Source organism: Homalodisca vitripennis, chromosome 8 (assembly GCF_021130785.1).
Source record: "Homalodisca vitripennis isolate AUS2020 chromosome 8, UT_GWSS_2.1, whole genome shotgun sequence".
NCBI lineage: Eukaryota > Metazoa > Arthropoda > Insecta > Hemiptera > Cicadellidae > Homalodisca > Homalodisca vitripennis.
Window position 1 is genome coordinate 22,719,809 of NC_060214.1, and position 23,752 is coordinate 22,743,560.

The 23,752-nt window shown below is 33.1% G+C and overlaps 2 protein-coding genes across 2 annotated transcripts in view; both read left to right on the plus strand.

The window, feature by feature from the left end:
• Positions 1-22,743, plus strand: LOC124367422 (heparan sulfate glucosamine 3-O-sulfotransferase 5). The gene is made up of 5 exons (XM_046824227.1): positions 1-219; positions 5,908-6,146; positions 6,391-6,606; positions 9,313-9,555; positions 12,341-22,743. Exons 2-5 carry the CDS (start codon positions 5,925-5,927, stop codon positions 12,653-12,655), a joined length of 996 nt encoding a protein of 331 aa, XP_046680183.1. The 5' UTR covers positions 1-219; positions 5,908-5,924; the 3' UTR covers positions 12,656-22,743.
• Positions 22,079-23,752, plus strand: part of LOC124368055 (pre-mRNA-processing factor 19) — a 21,230-nt gene continuing 19,556 nt past the window's right edge. The window contains 1 exon segment of the mRNA XM_046825328.1: positions 22,079-22,082. Within this exon segment, the coding sequence (XP_046681284.1) occupies positions 22,079-22,082 (4 nt within the window).

Below are 23,752 nucleotides of genomic sequence, written 5' to 3' on the forward strand. Positions count from 1 at the left end.
TAATTATATAAGTATCATCCAGTATAAGTAAGATCTTCCTAAAGTTTGTGGCTCGCGTAATTAATTTTATTATTTTAAAAAGTATTACAAGTATGGGAAGAATTGTAAATTAATTAAATATATAATAGTGATCAAATCACTAACCTCTGCATGTTGTTTCAGGAAGAGATGGACTAGTGAAGTGGACTGACGGCCATACTCAGGGCACCACAAACCCTGGTGAGTCAGCAGAGAATGATAACTTGTGGTGTTCAACTTGTTTAAGATTTTAAACTACTTTTCTTATACCAGTTTTTTTTATCTTGGCAAATGTAGTATTGTTTATAAACAACTCTAAAGGCGAAGCACATGGTAAAATACTTAATTCTATTACCATTTGTTTAATTTTACGTGTAGAGTTAAATTTGCTTAGTCAATTTATGTTCACAAATGAATAACCATTGAGATTTATTCTTACAAACTATTTTATCTTTAAAACAGGCCTACCTTACAGTATTAAACAAATTTGAAGTACATATTACGATTATTCTCGAATTTAAATAATGTTTTTAATATTTAAGCGTAGTTACAGTATTACAGTATCTACAGTAGGCCTACATAATAATAATACTAGAAAAATATATTGGTTGGAATCCATCAGAAACGTGCTTAGATATGGTGTCTACTTATGTGTTTCGTCCTCATTAGTGTTCTTCACTATGAGACAGATGAACAAAATGTCATATCTAGGTATATCAGGAAAAATATTTTGGAGAAAATTCCTTATATGATTCACAACGATGAAATCCCTCATTATGGGATAAGTCTCTATGGGTTTTTTTCGCTATGAGGTAGAGCAAAAATGTCATATCTAGTTTTTAAAATGTATCTCAGGAAATAGTATTATAGAGAGTTTCCTATATGATTCTCTACGATGATATCCCTCATTAGAGAAAAAGTGTGTTTATGGGTTTCTTCGTTATGAGGTAGAGTGAAAATTTCAAATTATCTTATTTATAATGTACCATAAAAAGAGTATTATAAAAGAATCCCTAACAATATTCCCGGCGATGATATTACTGTAGGATAAGTTCGTACAGTTTTCCGTGCTATAATGTACATACAAATACATCACAATATTAAATTGAAGTTGGGCCATAGGAAAGAATTGTAGAGAGAATCGCTAACAATACACTCTGCAATGAGATTACTATGACATAGGGCATTATTTGCTATGATGTAAAGGGAAAAATATACACATTTTGAAATCTACTGTAGATAAGGATATCATAGAGAGAACTCCTAATTCTCCACTATGAGATTTCTAATATGGTGGAATAAGTCCCTATGGTATTATCAAACTATGATCAACTTTTTAAAATTTAATCACAATTTTCCACACCATTCTTGTTGCAATCTGTACTTGTACGTTTCATAACACAGTATTTCCACAAGAACGTTTAAACATAAACTAATTACTGGCATACAATCTTTAGAAACGTGCTAGAAGACAGTCGAGTTACTAGAAACATGTTGGAATTGAAGCAACTCCAGTACTTTCTTGTTCTATTACGGCAAAATGCATTTCGTCCTCTGAAAATTACAATTTTAAATAGTTTGATTTCAAGAAGGATAATTTAAGCTAATTGTATGTAAACGTAGTCTGTGACAACTTTGAGTAAAGTATAGTGCTGGCTCTGCCCTGGCATTAACCTTTATAAGGAAGTCCAAGCAATTCAAGGATCAAGTTTCACAAAGTGAAGACGTTATTGAGGGGCTGGAACTCCTTCAACAAGCTTTACGCTTGATCCTGGGATTGAAAGGATACCATTTATTGTTTTAGTTTGACTCTTTTATTTTAGAATATTTCAGTGGTGTCAAAGAGACTCATTCTTTAAAAAATCATCCTAATAGTATTAAAAACGCGAAAGTGCTTTTGTTTGTTTCTTTCGTTTTCAAGTGTAAACTACTGAACCGATTGTACAAAAATTTTATATGGAGATTCTTACTGTTTCTGGGATGAATTTCAAAAGTCCTCCGGCCTACACCCCAATGGTCTTTGAAGTAGCGAAAAATGCCATTATGGCCTCTAAAGTTGTGAGCCTGTCAAATATAATCAACTGTTCTGTGTAAAAGTTGGTTATTTTTTCTATTTTTTTTACATTTGTAGTGATTAAATTGTCTAAAGAGTATATTTTTGATCGAGAATTAGAAATTTAGATTTCAGCTATTAGGTAAGTACGAATCGCCTTAGAAAGTGTCCTAATCACAAAAAGATCAGAATTTAACTCCGAACACTCCATTTGAAGCAGTTAACAAGAACTATGTCAGATGAAATCTCATTGGATAATTAGAACTAATGTACCAACTACAGCTCTAAATGTTCTAAAATATCAAAAAACGTATACTATAGATTTAAATTCTGATAAACAACCCATCTTATTTCTCTTTTGACAGAAGTAGGCTTCCCTGATCTATATGATATATATTTTATTGATCGGGAAACAAAACAAAATCTACTATGGAACAAAACATACTAAGAACGAACTAAATTAAAATGGCCATGATTATAAACTCTTCTTGAAGGCGACGTATTTTATTGATCGTTCAACAAGGCAATCTCAAAATTGGCGGTGAAATATAATTCACTCGAACCAGCAGTGGTCGTAAACGTGCAACGCCTACTAAATTACCTTTAGAGAAGCGGGTAACTGCTAGCAGTGCAGATATAAGATACAATGTAGTCTAACTTTTACTATACATTTAAGGACTTTTATGAAACCTATCTAAGTTGTCTTTTGACAAAAGTAAGTTTCTCAGAGCTGTGTATGTATATATATTTTCTTTTTGGGAGAGAGGGAAAAAGCTGTAATTTAGGGTAAAAAAATACTAAACTACCATAAATATAATAATAATAATAATTTATTTCTTCCATCAGTATTTTACAATTGTATGTACATTTTATATTCTTAGGAACTAATGCTAACCACTTTCCAGTTGTGTGGTTAGCACAACATAAATAAAAACAAAAAAAAAGGTATGAGTTCAGTTACAAATAAATTATCATATAGCCAACAATGCTGCCTCATGTGGCATCTGTCCCATACAGGTACAAAATATATCTAATACACAATTTTTATAAATGTACATTCCTTAATTATTACTACATAACACTAACATTAAAAATCACAACAACAAAAACACGCATCCTTCACTGCCTTATAACAACACACTAATTAACCTACATACATATTTACAAATATCTATATACAAACTATACAAGAATACATAGACCTACTACCATACACCCATATGCACATAAAAGAGATACAATTTTCAATACATTAATAGTAGTCAACATATTTTCTTGAACGTGTCATCAAGGTAAATTAGCGTGGGAAATATAATTAAATCGAACAAGAAGTGCTCATACAGGTGCAAAACCAAGCAAAATTGCTTGCGAAGCCGCGGGTAACTTCTAGTGTTTGTATAAATAAAGCCTATTTCTACTTACATAAAGCTGTCTGACACGACTGAGATCCTAATTACTAGACATTTACCGTTAGTAATTCTGTTCGGACCTTATAATCCCCAGGCTACATTCATAACAATAACAAAATAACTTGTAATAACAGTGAGTCCTTGACATTAACTTATGTCACAAACACAGCATTTACCAGAGTTAAAAATGCTGCAGCAGCAAATTATTTATTCAGTGTGCAGCTGGCCTAGCTAGAACAAACTGCTATGCCGGCCTTAAGTATACGCTGCACGTTTAGAGCTATTGTCCCAAGTTTCATCTTATTGTGAAGCTAGTATATTGAAAATATGGTGGTATCACTCGGCTTTTTCTTAAATGTCGCTGAATATTCAAATGTAACTCAACAATTTACTTAAATGTCAATAAATAAAAATCGTATAGCTAATTAACAATAGCAAGTCTTGTATTTTATTTTATTACTGTGTTAAGTATAGTTTCTGTTTTAATTTTTGCTATAAGAATTTATTACATTTATTTATGTTTTATGTATATAGAATATTATAATATGTTTTGTAACGGGTTATAATATGTTATTTTGAAATTGATTGGTAGAGAGCACTCATTAGTTCTAAATCCGCCTATGGAAATGAGGACCATCTCATTCATGTATTGTATGGGAGTTACCGATTTCAGTCCTTGTAACGAAAATATTTTAAGGTGAAAATATTCAAAACTGACGCACTACAAAGTATTTTTGTAAATAAGTATCGTATTTAGGACTCTTTTAACAGTACCAAGTTATGCATATTAAGGTAAAAAATACAATCTTTTTACTTTAGTAATAATAACCCGATTTCAATGTAAATTATTTAAAAAAATCATAAGTAATCTTTTAAATTTAGTGTCAAGCTCTAACATCAAATAAGTTCTACCCTGAGACAGGTTATTACATGTTTTTCAATTTATGATAGAATATACACAACATGTCATTTTTAAATCTTTATTTATAAGCAGAGTGTTCAAAAAAGGGTGTCAAAAACTTCTGTGGGTAGTGGATAGTACACATCATTTGGAACAAAATAGTCATGTAAACATAGGTCGAGAAATATTTCGTTTTGCCGCTAGCTGCCACTTTCTACTTGTTATAAAAAAAATTACTATCTGGAGCTGTAGTAAAGCTACAGCTATCAAACTTCGAGCATATTAAGTAATACATGAGAAAAATTGTAAATCGTAATGATGTGATTTGCTTTAGTATTAAAGAAATGGCGCATATTAACAAGTAGTTGATACCTCTCAGCTGTGACATGTTTGTTGCTCCCGGATTGTGCAAGCGGATCTATAAAGTGTTCGCTTGCTTATGCATTGATGGATTTCATTGCAATAGGTACCGTTGGTGTTTTTATAAAAATTACTAAACTGTTATCGGTTAAACGAGACATTTCTCGATGTTTATATGACAATTTTGTTTTAAATTAAGTATCCTATCACTCACAGAAGTTTTGATATCCTTTTCTGAATACCCTGTATAAACGTTCACTGATTATTCTGTCACACATTGAAAGTTATATATTTTATCATGTTAAAAAAGGAAACTTGAGTTTGGCGTCGTAAGTATAATTAATTCCAATAAGAAGTACTCCTAAAACGCAAATTTAGTAACAAAATTTGATCTCCCAATTATAAAGTTGAATATCATGTAAGTTAGAATCTCAAGTTTATTTTGCTACTATCTGGTATTTTATATTTTATTGTATTTTAAAAGAAATGTTTCGTTAGATAAATTGTTCACAGAATATTATTTTGTTAGTTTAATTTTAGTATACACAAGTCTCTCTTGTAGTTTATAAGTAGGTATTTCCAGAATGTGAAACTTCTGATGGTCTGTTATACGTAACTAACAAATAGGTGGTTAGATTTTATGTTCTCAGCACACTTGGCTGAAATTGAAAGAACGTATTTAAGACAGTTTGTTATACATTGAGTTTTTAAATTGAACAGAACTGAACTGAAAAACGTGTACTTGGCGTGTGACTACTTCAGTTTCAAAACTATCATTGGGCTCCACGGTATTACACCATAAGACAATAATACTATGGAAGCTGCATACTTTAACTTCAGGTGTCCTCCACAAGGGCTAAAAATTATTGAAGGCGAGGAATACGTAGTTGAAATTTTAATATTATGGAATTAGGTTTATATAATTTTTATTTTTAGTATTTAGTTGGCATTTATGAAATTTGTTTCACTCTCTGAATGTTTCAGAGCTCCAAACCACTGCGCTGACTTTGCAACCACCAACAATAGTCAGACAAGCTGGCTGCTTATAAGCAAAATATCTTTCTTCCAACGAACAGTCTTGCTGTTGCGATAAGTATCTGGACTAGCAAGGCTACTGGGTTACTTCTGATGTTCATTCAGTATTTCTCATCATTCTGATGTTACAGTTTGATGTGTGTGGGGGATGGTGCGTGGCGCCTCACACGCGGACTGCAGGCCACGCACGACTGCTGCTCTCCTCTCAGCCACTCTGGTCACGCTGTTCCTCACCCTACACATTACACTGTACGACACAGCAGTGTACGAACTACAAGTGGCCTCAGGCAGTCCCCCACTCAGCTTCAATCAAGCCGTCACCTACCCCACTCATGTCCACTTCCCACGCACCAGCCGTCGCCTCCCTCAGGTAACATAGCTCCTAATACCACAGCACCGATAACTTTATTTTGTGCCATAGCACCGACAAATTGATTTTGTTACATAGCACCGAAAAATTGAGTTGTTCCATAGTATAGAAAAATATCTGTCTCATACCACCGAAAATCAACATTCAGTGCCATAGCACATAATTCTATAGCTCCGAAAGATCCACAATCAGAAATAAAACAAACTCTCCTTAGATATTGCACTAACCTTCCTGTTCTCGACAGGCAATTATCATCGGCGTGCGGAAATGCGGGACACGCGCTCTGCTGGAAATGTTGTTCCTACACCCCCGGGTGCAGAAGGCTGCCGGTGAGGTGCACTTCTTCGACCGCGACGACAACTACAGCCGCGGCCTGGAGTGGTACCGGCACAAGATGCCGCACTCCTTCAAGGACCAGGTTACCATCGAGAAGAGTCCCTCTTACTTCGTCACGCCTGAAGTAAGTTTTTGGAATTTGCTTTGCAGAGTATTCACCGAAAGTATTGTTAAAGATATCTTCTTTAATGTATCTTTTCTGTAGTTGACATTTTTTTTATTTACCATTCTTGAAAGTAAGTTCATTAATTTCAAGAGAATAACGAAAGCTATTTATTTTGTAAAATAAAGTTGGCACTACATCTTTTTCTGTACCACTTATCTCTGGAACTACAGTTCAGTTTTCAGAGTTACTCAATTTTGTTATAACGCTACAAATCTAAAGAACAGCTAGTATCCTGACTCTTACTTCAGTATCATAACGTTAAAAACACTATGTAAAACATTTTAAATTAAGTAAATTGAAACTTCCAACCAAATGGTCAAAGCGTCGCTTTATATTGTAAGCAGCACATAATAAACTGAAGAAACAGCGGTAGCTTGTTTTGGCCTAACAACAGGTTGGCCATCCGTCAACAGTCTTGCATGCGGCGTCGTCAGGACCTTAAAAAGATCAAAACCTCAGCTGGAGAATAATGTACAAATATAATCTGACCTCAACGTCCCCGACACGACACGACAGTAGCGGGCGGATGTCTCCTGTCGTGGCGACATAGCGTGTCGCCCCTTGCACAGAGTATAATGTGCTGGGTCGATGAATTCAAACTGACAGAACCTGTGCAATATTCTGATTTAAAAATTACATTTGTGTAGAATTTACCCTTAATAAAACAATGCAAACATATAGTTTACTTTACACATCTCCAAATGTAAAAACCTTTTTTATCGGTTCGCACCAAATTTACTAACAATTTCTACATCATAGTGTAATATAAGCAAAGTAACGTCAATAAAATTGTGATATTTACAATTTCATAAATATTCATTTTTTTATAATGTGACGATTTTATTTTAAACACTGTGTCTTTGTGTATCGTCTTTTTTGTTTAAATATAAATTTATTCTTCCATGCAAAGAATACAGGTATGTAATTATAAATCTTTCTGGGTTTGTGTAAGTGGAGTTTCTAAATACGCTTCTGGTATTTATTACAGAGTCTTAAAATTGCTAAACTCAGAGAACGGTAATATAAATAATATATATATATATATATATATATATATATTATTATATTATATATATATATTACCATAGTGTGTAACCTCTAACTATATAATAAATAAATAAATAGTTAGAGGGTTATGTACTCACTGAAGATGGTTTATACAGAAAAACGTGTATGAAATAAAATTAATTTTCTTAAAAAGGATTTTAGTTCACCATTAATTATTCTACAATAAAGATAACCCTATAATGTAGAGTAATAACATTATATGTATATATATATATATATATATATATATATATATATATATATATATATATACATATGATTCACTTCTTTATCTATAGGGATCAAAATATGAATCCAGCTTACAAGTTCCTTTGTTGTAGAATTGTGAAGTTAACAAAGCCATAAAATAGTAGGAAACGGAAATTAAAAGTATATTCAAAGTTATAACTTTCTAATCAAGGTGAAGACTATGGTAAGAGCTATGCCATCAATAATTTTGCTATATTTTAATGCCCCAGACACTTCGGATAGAAATTCCCTAATTTCTTAACTGGGAAAGAGTAAATATCTCTATCATTATGACACTACTGGATTTGAATGAAGATTGTTGGAGCATTGGAAATACTTTCATTTAATACCACAATGAATTACAACACATTTTCCAATATTAATTTAATTGTGCGAGGCCTTGCACAATCGAGGATTCCATTCTTTTGTGATGTTGCCGACGATGGAATCCTCGATTCTGAAATATTAAATTAATATTGGAAAATGTGTTGTAATTCAAAAGTGTTCGTTTTATTCTTATTTTCTCCACGGAAGGTTCAACTGTGTGAACTTAACGCTAAAACTCAGATAAATTATCTTCAATTGGTTGTTTAATTTTACCGCGGAAATACAACAGTGTTTACTGAGGAATGTAAAGTTGTTTAATGGCTTGTTACACAGAATATAATTGTGTGCTGGTTTACATAATTGTTGTAGGTGCCAGAACGTATCCGTGCGATGAATGCGAGTGTGAAGCTGCTCCTGATCGTGCGCGAGCCAGTTACCAGAGCGATCTCGGACTTTACGCAGTTGCGCAGTCATGTGGCCACGCCCTCTAGCACTACGCAGAATATAATTGTATGCTGGTTTACATAATTGTTGTAGGTGCCAGAACGTATCCGTGCGATGAATGCGAGTGTGAAGCTGCTCCTGATCGTGCGCGAGCCAGTTACCAGAGCGATCTCGGACTTTACGCAGTTGCGCAGTCATGTGGCCACGCCCTCCAGCACTACGCAGAATATAATTGTGTGCTGGTTTACATAATTGTTGTAGGTGCCAGAACGTATCCGTGCGATGAATGCGAGTGTGAAGCTGCTCCTGATCGTGCGCGAGCCAGTTACCAGAGCGATCTCGGACTTTACGCAGTTGCGCAGTCATGTGGCCACGCCCTCCAGCACTACGCAGAATATAATTGTGTGCTGGTTTACATAATTGTTGTAGGTGCCAGAACGTATCCGTGCGATGAATGCGAGTGTGAAGCTGCTCCTGATCGTGCGCGAGCCAGTTACCAGAGCGATCTCGGACTTTACGCAGTTGCGCAGTCATGTGGCCACGCCCTCCAGCACTACGCAGAATATAATTGTTTGCTGGTTTACACAATTGTTGTAGGTGCCAGAACGTATCCGTGCGATGAATGCGAGTGTGAAGCTGCTCCTGATCGTGCGCGAGCCAGTTACCAGAGCGATCTCGGACTTTACGCAGTTGCGCAGTCATGTGGCCACGCCCTCCAGCACTACGCAGGCGCAGAGGACCTTCGAGCAGTTGGCACTTCGAGCGGACGGCAGCGTCAACGAGGCGTACAAACCGCTGGCTGTGTCACTCTATCACACCTTCACACACCGGTGGCTCGAGGTAATGTAGGCAATAATTATCTAATTTTTATCCTTATAAGCTCCTCATAATTGTAATATATGAAATACATTTATCGTTTATCCTTCTTGAGAAGCAACATTTGTTCTGACGAATCGTTATCCACCATGAGAAATATCAAATTTTCTGATGAACACCAAATTTCCATATTACGTTTTCTCCTCAAGGAATTCCTTCTCAATTAAAATTATTTTTTGGAAATCTACATGCCAAGTGTTCCTAATGAAGAAGGTGTATCAGTCTCTAACTTCTGTGTAGTATCAGTTAACTTTCATCGATTATATAAAAATCGATTGTTATTTGTAATAATACTTTTATATGTACTTATTATTAGCTTGTGAATGTGTGTGTGTGAATATGTAAACTAATTTTTATGGTTGTAATATATGAAACTTTGAGCTGGTATTAGCTGGGAGTCTGTTGGCATTTGTTTAGTTTCATATTGTATAAATTGTTTGCTATATAAACATTTTATGTTAATAGTACTAATAAGATTTAATTTTTTTTCCTTATTTTGATTGTTAGTAGTAGTGGTAACAGGTGGTGTAAGCTTTTGTTCAGGCAAATAATAATAGTTTAATCAAATATTTGTATAAATCAAGTTTGGTTGTTAATTTAATGTGCAGCAGACCAAAGTATAAAACCGTTTTTATGTTATATGTGTAAAAATTTGTTACACGTAATTACTGCACTTGGCAATAGGAGTTTCTTGTAATATATTGTACAAACAAAGATTTTTGAACTGTGAACTCTGAACTGTGAAAAATAATCTCCTCCTCATCTAAATTATTATTCTCAATAAAAATAGCTAACGTTTTTGAAAATGAAATTGGTCGTTCGGTTTGGAATAAACCTAACAAATATATAAATAAACGCCTGGAAAGGTTCAATTTAGTCGTAAGCTAATAACGGGAAAAAGCTAAGCGTTGCGCTTCAGGCTTACCTCAGGTTATTTCATATCTACTCGTGCCGATGTCTTTCACTCGCTAAAAATGCACAGCTCTCAATTGCTAGCTTATTCAAATATTCAGTTCTTTTGTACTCCGAACAAAACAAAACGCTTCCTTTACATTTATATATCCTTTTTACGATTTTTTCTGTTTTCGGTTTTGGAACAAGATAAAGGAACAGCCGGAATTATGTATAGATTCAGAGTAAACTTGGCACAGAGATGGTATTTACTCATAACTTGGATGAGTTTGTAAACTAGTTTCAACTAATAACATTTTTTAATATGTTAGCCACGTACGAGACCATGTCTAAACATAGGCTGAACATGACACGTATGTAAACACTTTTAAACAAGTTTACTGAATTGTCCAATATCTCTTAAAATTTTAATATAACAGCATTTATTAATTTCGAGTAGGATTTATTATATCTCTGTTAAGCATCAAACAATGCTTGGGAACGTTACCGTCATTTTCGACAATGTTTGTTCTTACAAAATTTTCGATGTGTTTTAAAATGTCAAGATGGTATCCATAAAATATTTAGAGAACTATATAAACACAGCAGTAACACAATTACTACTATAATTTTCGTAGTTTCTGACAGATTCAGAATAAATTTGGTACAGTGGTAATATATACATATGTTTCCATACGTTCTTAAATGAACATTTTAAATATAGCCACCTCTTAATTAGTTCAAGATTTTCCTCTTAACTGCTTTCAAAATAGACCCAAAATAACACGTTTTTAAGATACGCTAAGCAGTTTCAAAGGAAATACAAGTGTATAACTGAGAGTACGGTTCTTTACCGTTTATACCTTAAATGATGGAGTTTCTCAATTTTTAAAATAATAATAACAAATGATACCAATAGTCGTCTATATTAGTACCAATGTTGTGCATATGAAACGCCATACTAAAAATGCATTTTTCGTTCAATCATTAAAATGACAGATAAAAACAATATTTATTCGGTTTGTGATTGTTTAAAAAGTTATAAGAATAGTTTTCTGACACTTGTGAAGTTTCTTAACTATGCGTGAATTCGTGAAAAGGTTCCAAAATAAACATCACCAATCTAAACCTAGCTACGTAAACCTGTACCATAGATAATTTATTCTTTGGTTAAGTTTTGTTTTTGGCTACGGAAAGATTGTGAAGGAAACGGGATTTTTTCCCGGACATTTGCCACCATTCAGTAATACAAAAATGAGTAACACTACGTTTCAAGATCTGCAATCTGGTCTCTTCCTCCGGTGAATAGAAAAATCAGTAAAACTACGTTTGGAGACCTTATTCACATGAGGAAGGGATCAGATTGTATATACCGAAACGTAGTGTTACTGATTTTTGTATTCAGCTGAGGAAGAGACCATATTGCAGATCTCGAAACGTAGTGTTACTGATTTTTGTATTCACCTGAGGAAGAGACCATATTGCAGATCTCGAAACGTAGTGTTACTGATTTTTATATTCACCTGAGGAAGAGACCATATTGCAGATCTCGAAACGTAGTGTTACTGATTTTTGTATTCACCTCAGGAAGAGACCTGAGAAATATTGCAGATCTCGAAACGTAGTGTTATTGATTTTTGTATTCACCTCAGGAAGAGACCATATTGCAGATCTCGAAACGTAGTTTTACTGATTTTTGTATTCACCTGAGGAAGAGACCAGATTATAGATATCGAAACGTAATGTTACTAATTTTTGTATCACTGAGCGATGGAAAAAGTCCGAAAAAATCCTGTTTCCTTCAGATAATTTGTGATCCCGTAAAATCGATTCATGAATTTTCTTCCTCCCTGGACAGGTGTTCCCTCGACATCAACTGCTGGTAGTGAATGGTGATCACCTGATAGAGGACCCGGTCTCGCAGCTGCAGAGGATAGAGCGTTTCCTGGGCCTGGAGCCACGCATCACTCGTCACAACTTCTACTTCAATCACACCAAGGGGTTCTTCTGTCTGAGGAACGAGACAGCGGACAAGTGTCTGCGAGAGAGCAAGGGTCGCAAGCATCCCAGGGTCGACCCCACGGTCGTATCAAAGCTCAGGCGGTTCTTCAGCGAACACAACCAGAAGTTCTACGAACTGGTGGGCGAGGACTTAGGCTGGCCCGAAGAATAATGCCGGTGGAGCTATAGTCCTTTCAGAGCCTTCCCAGTTGCTCAGGATGTCTTCGCGAACAAAATACCACAGAGCTACCTCTTCAATACAGACTGCTCAATAGTACATATCACTGAATATTTGCGTCACTTAAGATTCACCAATTGAAATCCTCTGTTTAGTTACTTTTATCACTAAATAGTCAAGATATTGTCTTTCTTAAAGACCTTTGTTGAGACAGAAAATTGTTGAATGGAGATTATTGGTCTGACTAAACATTCCGGTCTCATGCATGTCATAATTGGCTGAAGTATAGCCAAATATAATCAGTTTAAATCATTAGTATATGAATTTCATCTTAAAAGTAAAATATACTTCTTATAGCACTTATATATATCGAAGCTATTTGAACCATTGTTGTATTTTTAATAGTTGTTTTAATAATTCATCCACTCAGAACTTAAAAACCAAATACAGTAAGAGGTTTTGCCCATAGCTCAATTGAGTGGGTGTAGGCTACGTTTGACATACTTTGCACTGATGATATCTCCATTTAACGCTAACGAAGGATATCGATAGCTCTTGGGAAGGCTCTGAAAACACAACAAGCACAAAACAAGAATAACTTTTTGTAAGGAACTTAATACATATCACTAAAACATATCATTGAATGTAAATTAGACCGGCCATTTTGTACAGTTGGAGCCAGTCAGAAGGATTACTTGCCTGTAGGGTTTGCTCGCTTTCGCTAGAGGCAAATCAAAGTAGTATGCGAGAACTTAGTAAAGAAGTGCAGTAAAACTAATAAGATAAGAGTAACATAGTTCTAAGAACCAAACACATATCTGACAGCAACACAACGAAGTGTATATTTTCATATTGCAGTTTTAATAACGTAGATTAAAGGGTAAAGGTCGTTCTTAGAACCATCTCTTTTTAGAAATCTATTCTGATAGGTTAGAAAGCAGTGCTTTATTTTTTCAACGTTAAAAGACGCCCAAATATGAATAATACAATCTACTTTTTATTGCTAATCTTTGAGACATTTTTTAATAAATTCTTGCTTTTTATGAACTAAAAGGTTTTTACCTGAGTTCTCCAGAAAGAATAAAGTCAAATTTATATGATTAAAATAATAAGAAATATAAAATAAGTAAGAATGTACTTCAATACTGCTTATCATCCAATTAAAATTGTCATTTAACTGTCTAAAAAACTTAAAAACATGTTACATGACTTATGTTATGTTCTAGTCATTTATATGCAAACGTATATGAATAGTTTATTTTATCATTAACGCTAGGTAGTTATATAAAATGATTTCCTTCTATTTTTACCAATATTTTGATCAAAGCGTGAGGGAATATTAGAATTTATAGTACATTCTTCATGAAATGGAGAGTTATGTAATAGAGTAGTTAAGTTCTAGAGAGAATACTTACACGAGAATACAATTGAAAATATAAATTCGGACATATTGTACTGAGTATTAAGAATCAGGAATTTATCTAGTTACAAGAAAATTGTAAAAAATGAGTAAAAATTGCGTGATATTTTATTCAGTAATATATAACAAGTACAATGGTAATAACAATCATCATTTTCTTCAAAATAACACACTTTGACGTAATCAACATACTGATATTGTTCAAGAGATAGCGTTCATCATTTCTACTCTTGTGCCCAGGATACTTTCATTTGTGATAAGAAACATATCATTATATTATAAGTAGGGGTTCGATCGTGTACATACTATACTAGCAATATACTATATTTTTAAGAACTCTACATTCAATTTCTTGGTGTTATTTGTATATAAGTAAGTATGGTCTTGATGTTGTGAAAACTGATATTGCAAAGAGCAATAACAAACGTGTCAGAATCTCTTCACTGCTGTTGTTCGTGAATTGTTAATTTTGAGCCCCGCTTATATATTACGTGGACTTTTGGGGAGGTGGTGGTTTGGAATTGCGGACAAGATATTAGAATGAATATAATGCAAAATATACATTATGGGCATAATGAGTAATATTGCTATGATGTGGATACACAATATTATAAACATTTCCAATTTTTAAGTGTGTCTTCTAAAATTCAGAGGTTTTCCAAAACACTTCTTTGTGAGTAAAACATTGTATGTATCAATTAGCAATAGCTGGATTTTACACAATTGGAACCAACGATGATTGGAGAGATGTATGGATACGAAAATGGAAATAGGAAGGACTTAATTGCCTATAATATTGAAATCATATATTTTAATAGACTCCGCATAGCTCATGTTTTTCTAGGTCGAATTTCGAAAGTGTATCTCTATACTAACTCTGAAGTAAAAATGATCAAACGATACATCCATGAAACCAGTGTTGAAAATTATGCAAGATAAAAATATACTAAATTACTTTGTTTCTTTAATTAATAAAATACACCCAACGGAACATTTTGATTTTAGGATTATATAAATCATAAACAAGCAAATGATAACTGGACCAAAATATGTGTCTGCTGGTTGGTTACAAATCTAGAGATGAAATTAAAATATTTAATTATAATCTTCTCGTGTTATACTGAAGAAAAGCTAAATTTATCAGCCAATAATTACGAAATGAATATTGCAATGCCGATGACAAATAAGTATATTAATAACGAATTGATAAGTACATTGGTCAGAAAAGTGGGAAGGTGTCTCTTTTTGTTCTTCTTCATCTAAAATTTGCTTGAACATGGAATTTTGCTAATTCTTTACTTAGTTTTCCATAAACATTATGTAATTAATAATTATTCATTTTATTGTGTTATGCAACTGAAGAATTTCAGTTTAAAATTCGAGTAACATTCATAGTTATTTAAATACGTTACCTACGTAAATTCGTTGATTCGAGACCATATAAATGATTTAACCTCAAAATTTAGGTAGAATATGCCCAACTTAAATTTAAAACCTGACTGAATCTCTGTCAAATCGGGTTGATTTTAATTCACCAAGTCCTCAAGTCAATTGCTAAAACCATTATTGATTGTATCAGTTAAACTGGAGATAAATCACCATATGGGCCTGTTGTGCTGTGGTCTGCGGGATTGTTTGTTAGTTCCCAGTTTCGACGCTAGGGCAGCGCTACGTAACCGCTACTTGACCTCTCACTCCACAGATGGCGCTGAGTGCTCACTTTTGCCGTGCCTCAATTTACAGCTCTTGATGAGATATCTCTTGTGTAACTAACAAAACGAAAGTAAACACATTAAAGCACAGCCTTGAAGAGTTCTGTCACGTTGAACTTCTGAAGCTGGCTCCAACACCCCTAGATCACGTTGGTCTGTGCCTTATTGTAGTGGTCTTAGTTGTAAAGTCTACTCCACATTGGAAGTTGTTGAGTTTCATTGTTAACATTAACCCTATTAGGTGTGAGTGTGCTTCTTCTGGAATAGTGCTTTCACTATGTCGATGACTCTTTCACTCGTTTACTTTTAAACCTTAGGTTGGACATTTTGGCACCAGGCAATTTTTAAGCTACTTAAAATAAAGAAGAAAATTGCGGCAGTTCTGCCTGAATTGTTTATGTCAATCTTAGAAATTACTTCATAATTGTTCTGAATTTTGTAGTTGAATCCATGTGAGGATCGATGGAAATTAAGGTGCTTAAAGAATTATTTGATTACCCAAATACGGATATCCAGAATTTTGGAATTTTTAAAATAATGGTTTGGAAGCCAAGAATTTGAATTGCACACAAACTGGTTTTTTAAACCGATAGAGAAGTTTCTCATAAGATAGAAAGCTTTTTCGGAGATAAAGGGTTAAAAATTGAAATAATACTTCTTTCTCAGATAATACATTTCATAACTTTACACGTCTAAATCAGATCGTCTAACGTGTAAATAAACTTTAAATTATCGTATGCGACCATTTATAAACCCTCAAAGTGGTCACTTTAAATACTTTATCAAGTTCTCTGACAATGATACAAGTATTATTTATTTATCATATCTTCGGTTATAAGTTTGAATAAATACAAGCAGAGATATTATCTTTTCATATATTTAATCCTTTTTATACCCTTCCTTTCGGACCACAAGAAAAGTAGTGAGGCCAACGATCAATTTTATTATTCGGAACATTTCTATATCGGTTTAAAACCATCCGGTTGTGTGCTTAAATACTGCTAATTGGCTCTCGACTGCCAAACTATTATTTTAAAAATATCTAAATATTTAAAAATCGTCTTAATGTTTTTTAACTATCAATACACTTGAACCTTTTTTACATTTTTTATTACTACATACAAGACTTTTTATCAACATCTACTTCTATTAAAACTACTGTAAGTTACTTTATACTACAATAGGAATTTAATAATTAAAGAATCAGTTATTATATTAATGTGATAAAGGCAAAGTTCATGATTGTATTGTTATATGAATTTTAATAATTATAATTGTATGAATAAGTAACAAAGTATAATTTGCCTGAATAGGTTAAAGGACTGATGATGTATTTTTAACTCAGCTAAGGAAGTACTGGTTTGAAATTAAAACAAGCATTTATTGATATTTTCAACATGGAAATTATTAAACTAATCTAAGAATAAAATATTACTTTATTATATAAAATAATTTACAGCTGTCCACTAATTTAATTACCAACTTAAGTTGCTGGATAATTGTTTTCTCATCAGTAAATAGCTTTAAGTTGTTGGAATGTGTTAAGTGTTTTATTTAAGTGAACCGGATGACTGAATGAAACATATCATATTACTAACAGGTTACATGGTTCTAAAGTTTATTATACAGAAAGAAATATATATTAGACAATGTATGTAGTGTTTCGTAAACGGCGCAATCAATCTACCACTTAGAGCATCGATTTGTCAATAAGAACTATCGATTGCTACTGTAAACTATCGATTTACGTGAATCGATTTTCTATTACAAGATTATCATTGTTACCAAATAAATACATATGGTTTTGAAATATTGTATTTATTTACATTTAAATTTCTTTAAAAAACAGCTTGCTCCATTTGCAAATATTTGTTTAATTATTGCTATTTACATGATGATCTAATATTAAAGGTATCATCTGTAGCTTAACAACACGTACAAATCAATCGATAATTAAAGTCCAGGTCAAAAGGACCATAAGAATATAATGCTACATATAGGAAAATAAAAATCACTTGTGTAGAGGAATATTTAGTTAGAATCATTAATTGTTTGCAATATATTTTATAGAGTATGCTCCTTAATATTTATTTACTACATAAAAAGAAACTATTTGGTTGATATTGTCCCCACAAAGTTATCATTGATTTGATGTAGTATTAAAACTTTACACCCTGGTTATCGATTGTTATTGTATCGATTGTTGTAACCGATTGTTATATCGAGAACAACAATTATTCCGGAAACAGATTGATTAGAGCGTTTACGAAACTCTCCGACAGTGTTGTTCGGGTACCTGATGGTTATGGTGGGCATGGACAGGTGCTACTTCGATCACTTGAGTGATTCAAGTAGCACTGGTTAGAATAATTCATGGCTTTGAGCTTTCGATGAGATGAGAATTATTTTCAGTGAAAGCGTTTAGAACTACGATTAACTTAACGATTTACTAAACTAGTATATTTTTATATCTAAATACTTTAGATCTGAATGAACATCCACGTATTAAATTCCCCATTCCTATATCTTGCTACAGTATGTGATACGGAGTTTTTCATTAGATATTTCATCAAGGCCATGAATTCTTCATGCCCACATTAGATACAGTCTATTCACTACTACTTCTATACCTCGGCCAAGTTACCATTGCTAAGTTCATCTTGTTATTTTACCGGTATGTGGTTCATGAGTGACAAAGCGTTAATTTTAAATGTAGTTATTGTGTACTAAATAAGTATTTGCTGTGTTATTGTTCATCCTTCAGTGCAAGTGGAACTAAATAAATCATTTTGTTTGGAGTTGTTTTTCTTGTTTTCAGTATTGCTGGTTGAGAGTTGTCGATATGATAAACCGGAACGAGTTGTTCAATCATATTAGTATATTTTATTCAGACTTTTAACTTTTGAGACGATATTTTTTAATACAAAAATATATACAATTGACTGTTTCATTAGGGGTGTTTGGTACATGTATTGAAATACCTTTTTTATACAAATATGAAAAACTAGGCCATCTAGTTACTAAACTATAGTGCGAAATATGTGTACTATATACATGATTACTAGGTCCTTCCTAGTTCTAAAAATGAGTTCTAATAATTGAAACGTTCATATAATTGTTCTCTTTCTGGGCCTGAGCAATCGTGCTTAGAAAATGTAAGTAATTCTTATAAAATCATACATTCATAATATTTATATTTTAAAATTCTACATCATGTTCTTGATCATCGTCGCCTAATTAAATAATTTAAAATGAAATATTTGTTTTATGTGAAATATCTTAATGATGCATTTTTAACACTGATCCAAATAAAACATGAACGTGCTGAATACCACAGGCTGTTGCTGACGAAGCGGCCTCAGCATTGGTGCGAGTTGAAGAGTGAAGAGGCCGTGTTCACGCCTCGTCGATTACAGCCATTCCAAACCTATTTGAAATGTTGCACTGACCTTCCTGGAAATCGATCCCTGAACTCTCATTAAAGAACATAGCTTTACACACACGGCTTTGGAGAGGCAGTTTGCTCATAGATCTAGGGCTTCTGAGTTAAGAGATAATACAGGTTCAAATCCTGTCAGCAGTAATTTTCATCTATACCGTCGTCTTGTATTGTACCAACTCTCCTCCTTATTCTTTTTGATAAGATCCTCGCACGGGCCAGTAGCCCATGAGGACGGAGGAAGAATAAGTCTTAAAAGGAAATCCTGTTTATCTATGAAAAACCTTAGGGAGCCGTTAAACTGAAAGTGTTTAGTGAGGTCATAGGTTTTAAAAATTGTCTCATTGATAGACTTGTTCACATTTCTTAAATGATGTAATATTTGTAAATAAATTATTTCCTGCCAAACGGCGCAGTCATATCGTGACTTTTGAGATCTGGACGTAATTTCCTTTACTTAATTGAAACACTCTTATATTGGATATAAGTAAACATTAAATCGGTGAAATATCTAAAGAGAAAGTTCTTACTTTATTCTGTATTATTTATTTGCCGTTTACGCTCAGAAAGTTCTAGGTTAGAAAATATACTTTTTGTCCAAACACCTTTAATACAACCTTATATTTTCATAAAAGAATAAACTAGACAAACTCTATAGAATGGTCTCTTTTGTCGCAATCAACGGAACTATCTGTATGACACTTTATTACTAAAATATATCTAGTTGGGCTTTTCAATGTGAAAATAATATTTGGGAAAAGTGTAATTATAGACAAAATATAAACAACAATTAATTAAGTAATAGATTTTACTTGTAACGAGTTTAGGGATCTTTGTTGCAAAGTCATTGCCAGTATCAAATTAAAATCGTTTAAATTTTGACGAGCTTATAATTATTCGGTGACACATTTATGTACATTGTAGAAAATTTAAAATTATCAGAAAGAACCGTGCAATTGTTAGTGACTGTAATGATTAATTAATTAAGTAAATAACATTTCTTTAAGATTATGGTCACCATTAAGTCAATTAAAGCTAAATCAAGAAAGCTTGTACAATTTTAGTTATTATTTAAAAAGCACATACGGTTGCCGGTCTCATACCGTCTGGACTTCTGTCACAATGGACTTCTCTACTTGAATACTACTATCTATATACTCAAGGTGGTTAGGGTTAGTAGACAATAGATACTGGGTATGAGGTGAGTGAAGAAACTATATTTGCTGAGAGAGGGAATCTCCCTCCATAACTCTTTGCCAAAAAGCAAGCATTACATAAAACATTACTTTAACAAAATCACGATGTAGCCCGTTATGTTATCTTGTACATTCAGTAAATATATGTTATAATGATTTTTCATTCCATTTGCTTTAAACCGTCATTTGTATTTTTACTGTTAAATTACAGTTTGAGGTTCAAGGAGCAATGTTTTTAGAAAAGCCAATACAGACTGTACTTGCGCAGGAACTGGAATACGGCTGAATAGTCCCCACCACGCATCTTACTTGTGCGCTTCTCTATTTTAGTTTCTTCACTCACCTCGCAGTCAGCGCATTGGATTCTTATTGTTTGCCGTTGTTTAGTGTAGTTTTATAAGATGTTTTATAAGTATACGTTAATTGTTTTACTACTAAGTGAAAACCAAACTGCTGACACCACACCGTTGTTATGGTTTATTTTCATTGTAATTTAAACGCTAATTAGTGTAAGCGTGTTAGTGCGAATGGTGAAAATGAGAGTTGGTGTGTTTTTCTAGTCTAAATGTGTTACGGATGTGTGCGTGGGTTTGGTGCAAATAAGACTCCTTAGTTATAAGTAGTTGTAAGACTTGTTGTTCTGTACCTTTCCGCTTATGTCTTTTGATGCTCTTATAGAAATGTTTGTATAGTTATGTCTAGAATGTTCTGAAACGGTACATATCATTAGTATTAAATTCCTGTTATACCTATATCCCTACCCCCCCCCCCTTACCACCAACCATGTGTACACTCTGTCTCAAGCCTGACTGGGTTGAATACTTATTTCAATTTCTCAAAATTTATTTTATGAATAACTTTTCGATTGTACAAACAATTAGTACATTCGAATTCAACATGTGGATAGTGCATTAATACTAAGTGATTATTACATATCAAGATATGGGTAATGTACCTATTTTAATGTTTGGCCCAGTGCAGAAATTTATTGAACAAAGTATCAGAATATAAAAACCTCTTTAATATTAAAAAAAATTTGTTCAATTATTTTCACGGACTGGTAAGTATTTTTGAAAATGTATCCTATTTAAAAGTCGACCGTTCAAACAATTTTAAATTCTAACGTAATTTCTAATCCAAATATAGTGTAACATTTCATTTTTAATGCTAAAAATAAAACTGTCTTAGATGAAAAATATGCATATTGTAGTTAGTAGCTGGTTTTTTCAGATGTAAAAAGTATAAAAGTGTATTTTTCCAATATTCATCAGTAATTTTACATCGCAAGTTTTCTACGCAAAATGGAATTTTTAAATATTTAAGCTTATCATTTCTTTGGTTCTGATAAAGTGACACGTCATGTGGGCCACTGTAGCGTTATGTTAAATTCAGTGAAAACTACTATTATATAATGTTATAAAAACCAAAAATAGAAAAAAGAAGGACGAAATAGCACATATGGAGTCTTCTCTTCATGATTCTAAACAGTTATACCTACACCGTAAATAATCAATATCATTATACGTTAGAAACCTATCTCCTACTTTAAAGTGAATAATGTAACAGATTACGTTGTTATTTAATCTCATGAGGGTTCTAAATAAGCAATAATCAATCACATCTAAAGAAATTTTCTATTAAAACTTTTACATGGGTAAGTGCATAACAATGCTAAGCAACAAAAATGTTATGAGTACGTTAACAAAAATATACGACTAATGCAAAATATTGTGTTGGGAGTGCCGAGGGACGAGCGGTCTAAGACGTTGGACTTTGTGTCTGAGTTAGAAATAGCACAGGTTCAAATCCTGTCTGTGACCATTGCACTTTTTATCAGTACTTTATACTGTACCGAATCCCCCTCCCCCTTATTCAGTTTTATAAGATCCTCACACAGACCAGTGGCCTATGGAGGACGGGTATAATAAGGCCGAAAAGGAGGGGAAAAAATAAAATAAATAAATAAAAATATTAAAATCAAACTATTTTTAAACAAAAAACTCTTTTTATAATTTTATTTAAACATACATTATTCAGTAAGTTTCTAGGTTATTATTCCTTAACACATTGCGTAACTTTGTAATTTGAAAAAATCCTAACCCCCAAATATTTTTACAGACACTTCAAAAACAACCTGACGTACCTGACTCCCCCCCCATTCAACTTCCACCCATCCACCCCCACCTTCCCCCTCCCACCACGTACAGTACTTCTCTAGATTGTAACAAGGCCTAATAATGTTTGCTCTATATTTCTCTCTCTATCTCTCTCTCCGTCTCTGTAAATCGATCCTCAATAAACGCCTGTCGACTCAGCGATACTTTTGTTTTATTCCACCTCAAGTCCCTAATAACAAAATGTACGATTCGTCAATCGATTAGTACAATATTCGAGTTCTAATTGCGTGCAGATTAATTGTGCATATCATTCTTCACATGGTACCTAGCAATTATTAAAAATTTATTCAAGTGCAAATCCGGATGTGTACAACTTAAAAAATATGAGTTTTAGAAACTCAAAATGTAGACAAATGGGTTTAATTCCTATTGGTAGAGTATGCCAATAGTGAAATTTCTATAAAGTGTTACTCTTTTTTAAGACTGAAAGTCTAAGGGTTTCAGACTTGATTTGTAACAGGTATGAACACAGTTCTATGCACAATATTTACACCCTAGTTTGTTACTCACATATTGAACTCTTGCTTGTAAAGAGTGAACATGTTTTCTCTAAAATCATTATAAGTTTGTTAAAGTGTAACAAATTTCATAACCTTTATTTCTTATCTTGATCGTATTTCATCTACAATGTTGTTAAAATAATTTTTGAGATCGTTCAATAAGTTGGCTCTGACAAGAAAAAACATTGCAAAATGCCTCTAGGTAATGATCAAAAACTTGTCTATCTGACGGATCCCTAAAAAATCACTTTATTTTAAAGTGAAATTATAATCAAGTAAATATTAGTCTCAGGTAAGCTTGGGGTTCTTCGTCCCTATGATATTTTGATGGCATCTGTTTATTTCAGATTACGGCAGTGCCATTGTCATCTAAGAAGTCAGATCAACAAAAGCAGTGTTAGGATATTTTATTGCATGTATTGTTTATCATAAGAAAATTGTTATTTATTATTTATAAATAGATTTATGCCTTACGACATACATTAAACATAATGCAGTACTTCAAAATCAATGTATAAAACAGAGGAATATAGAAATTTAATTGTTAAGAGTGTAAAAACCATTTGACCATAATAAACCTTTAATTCGAAATTAATTTTAATGAGCACTTAATACCTTTCGAACACCTAATTAAAAGATATTCTTAC

Excerpts from the sequence above, each read along its gene's own strand:
- LOC124367422 (XM_046824227.1), top strand. The coding sequence starts at position 5,925 with ATGGTGCGTGGCGCCTCACACGCGGACTGCAGGCCACGCACGACTGCT. Across the intron at positions 6,607-9,312 it reads CTTACTTCGTCACGCCTGAA|GTGCCAGAACGTATCCGTGC; the intron begins GTAAGTTTTTGG and ends CAATTGTTGTAG. Across the intron at positions 9,556-12,340 it reads TCACACACCGGTGGCTCGAG|GTGTTCCCTCGACATCAACT; the intron begins GTAATGTAGGCA and ends CTCCCTGGACAG.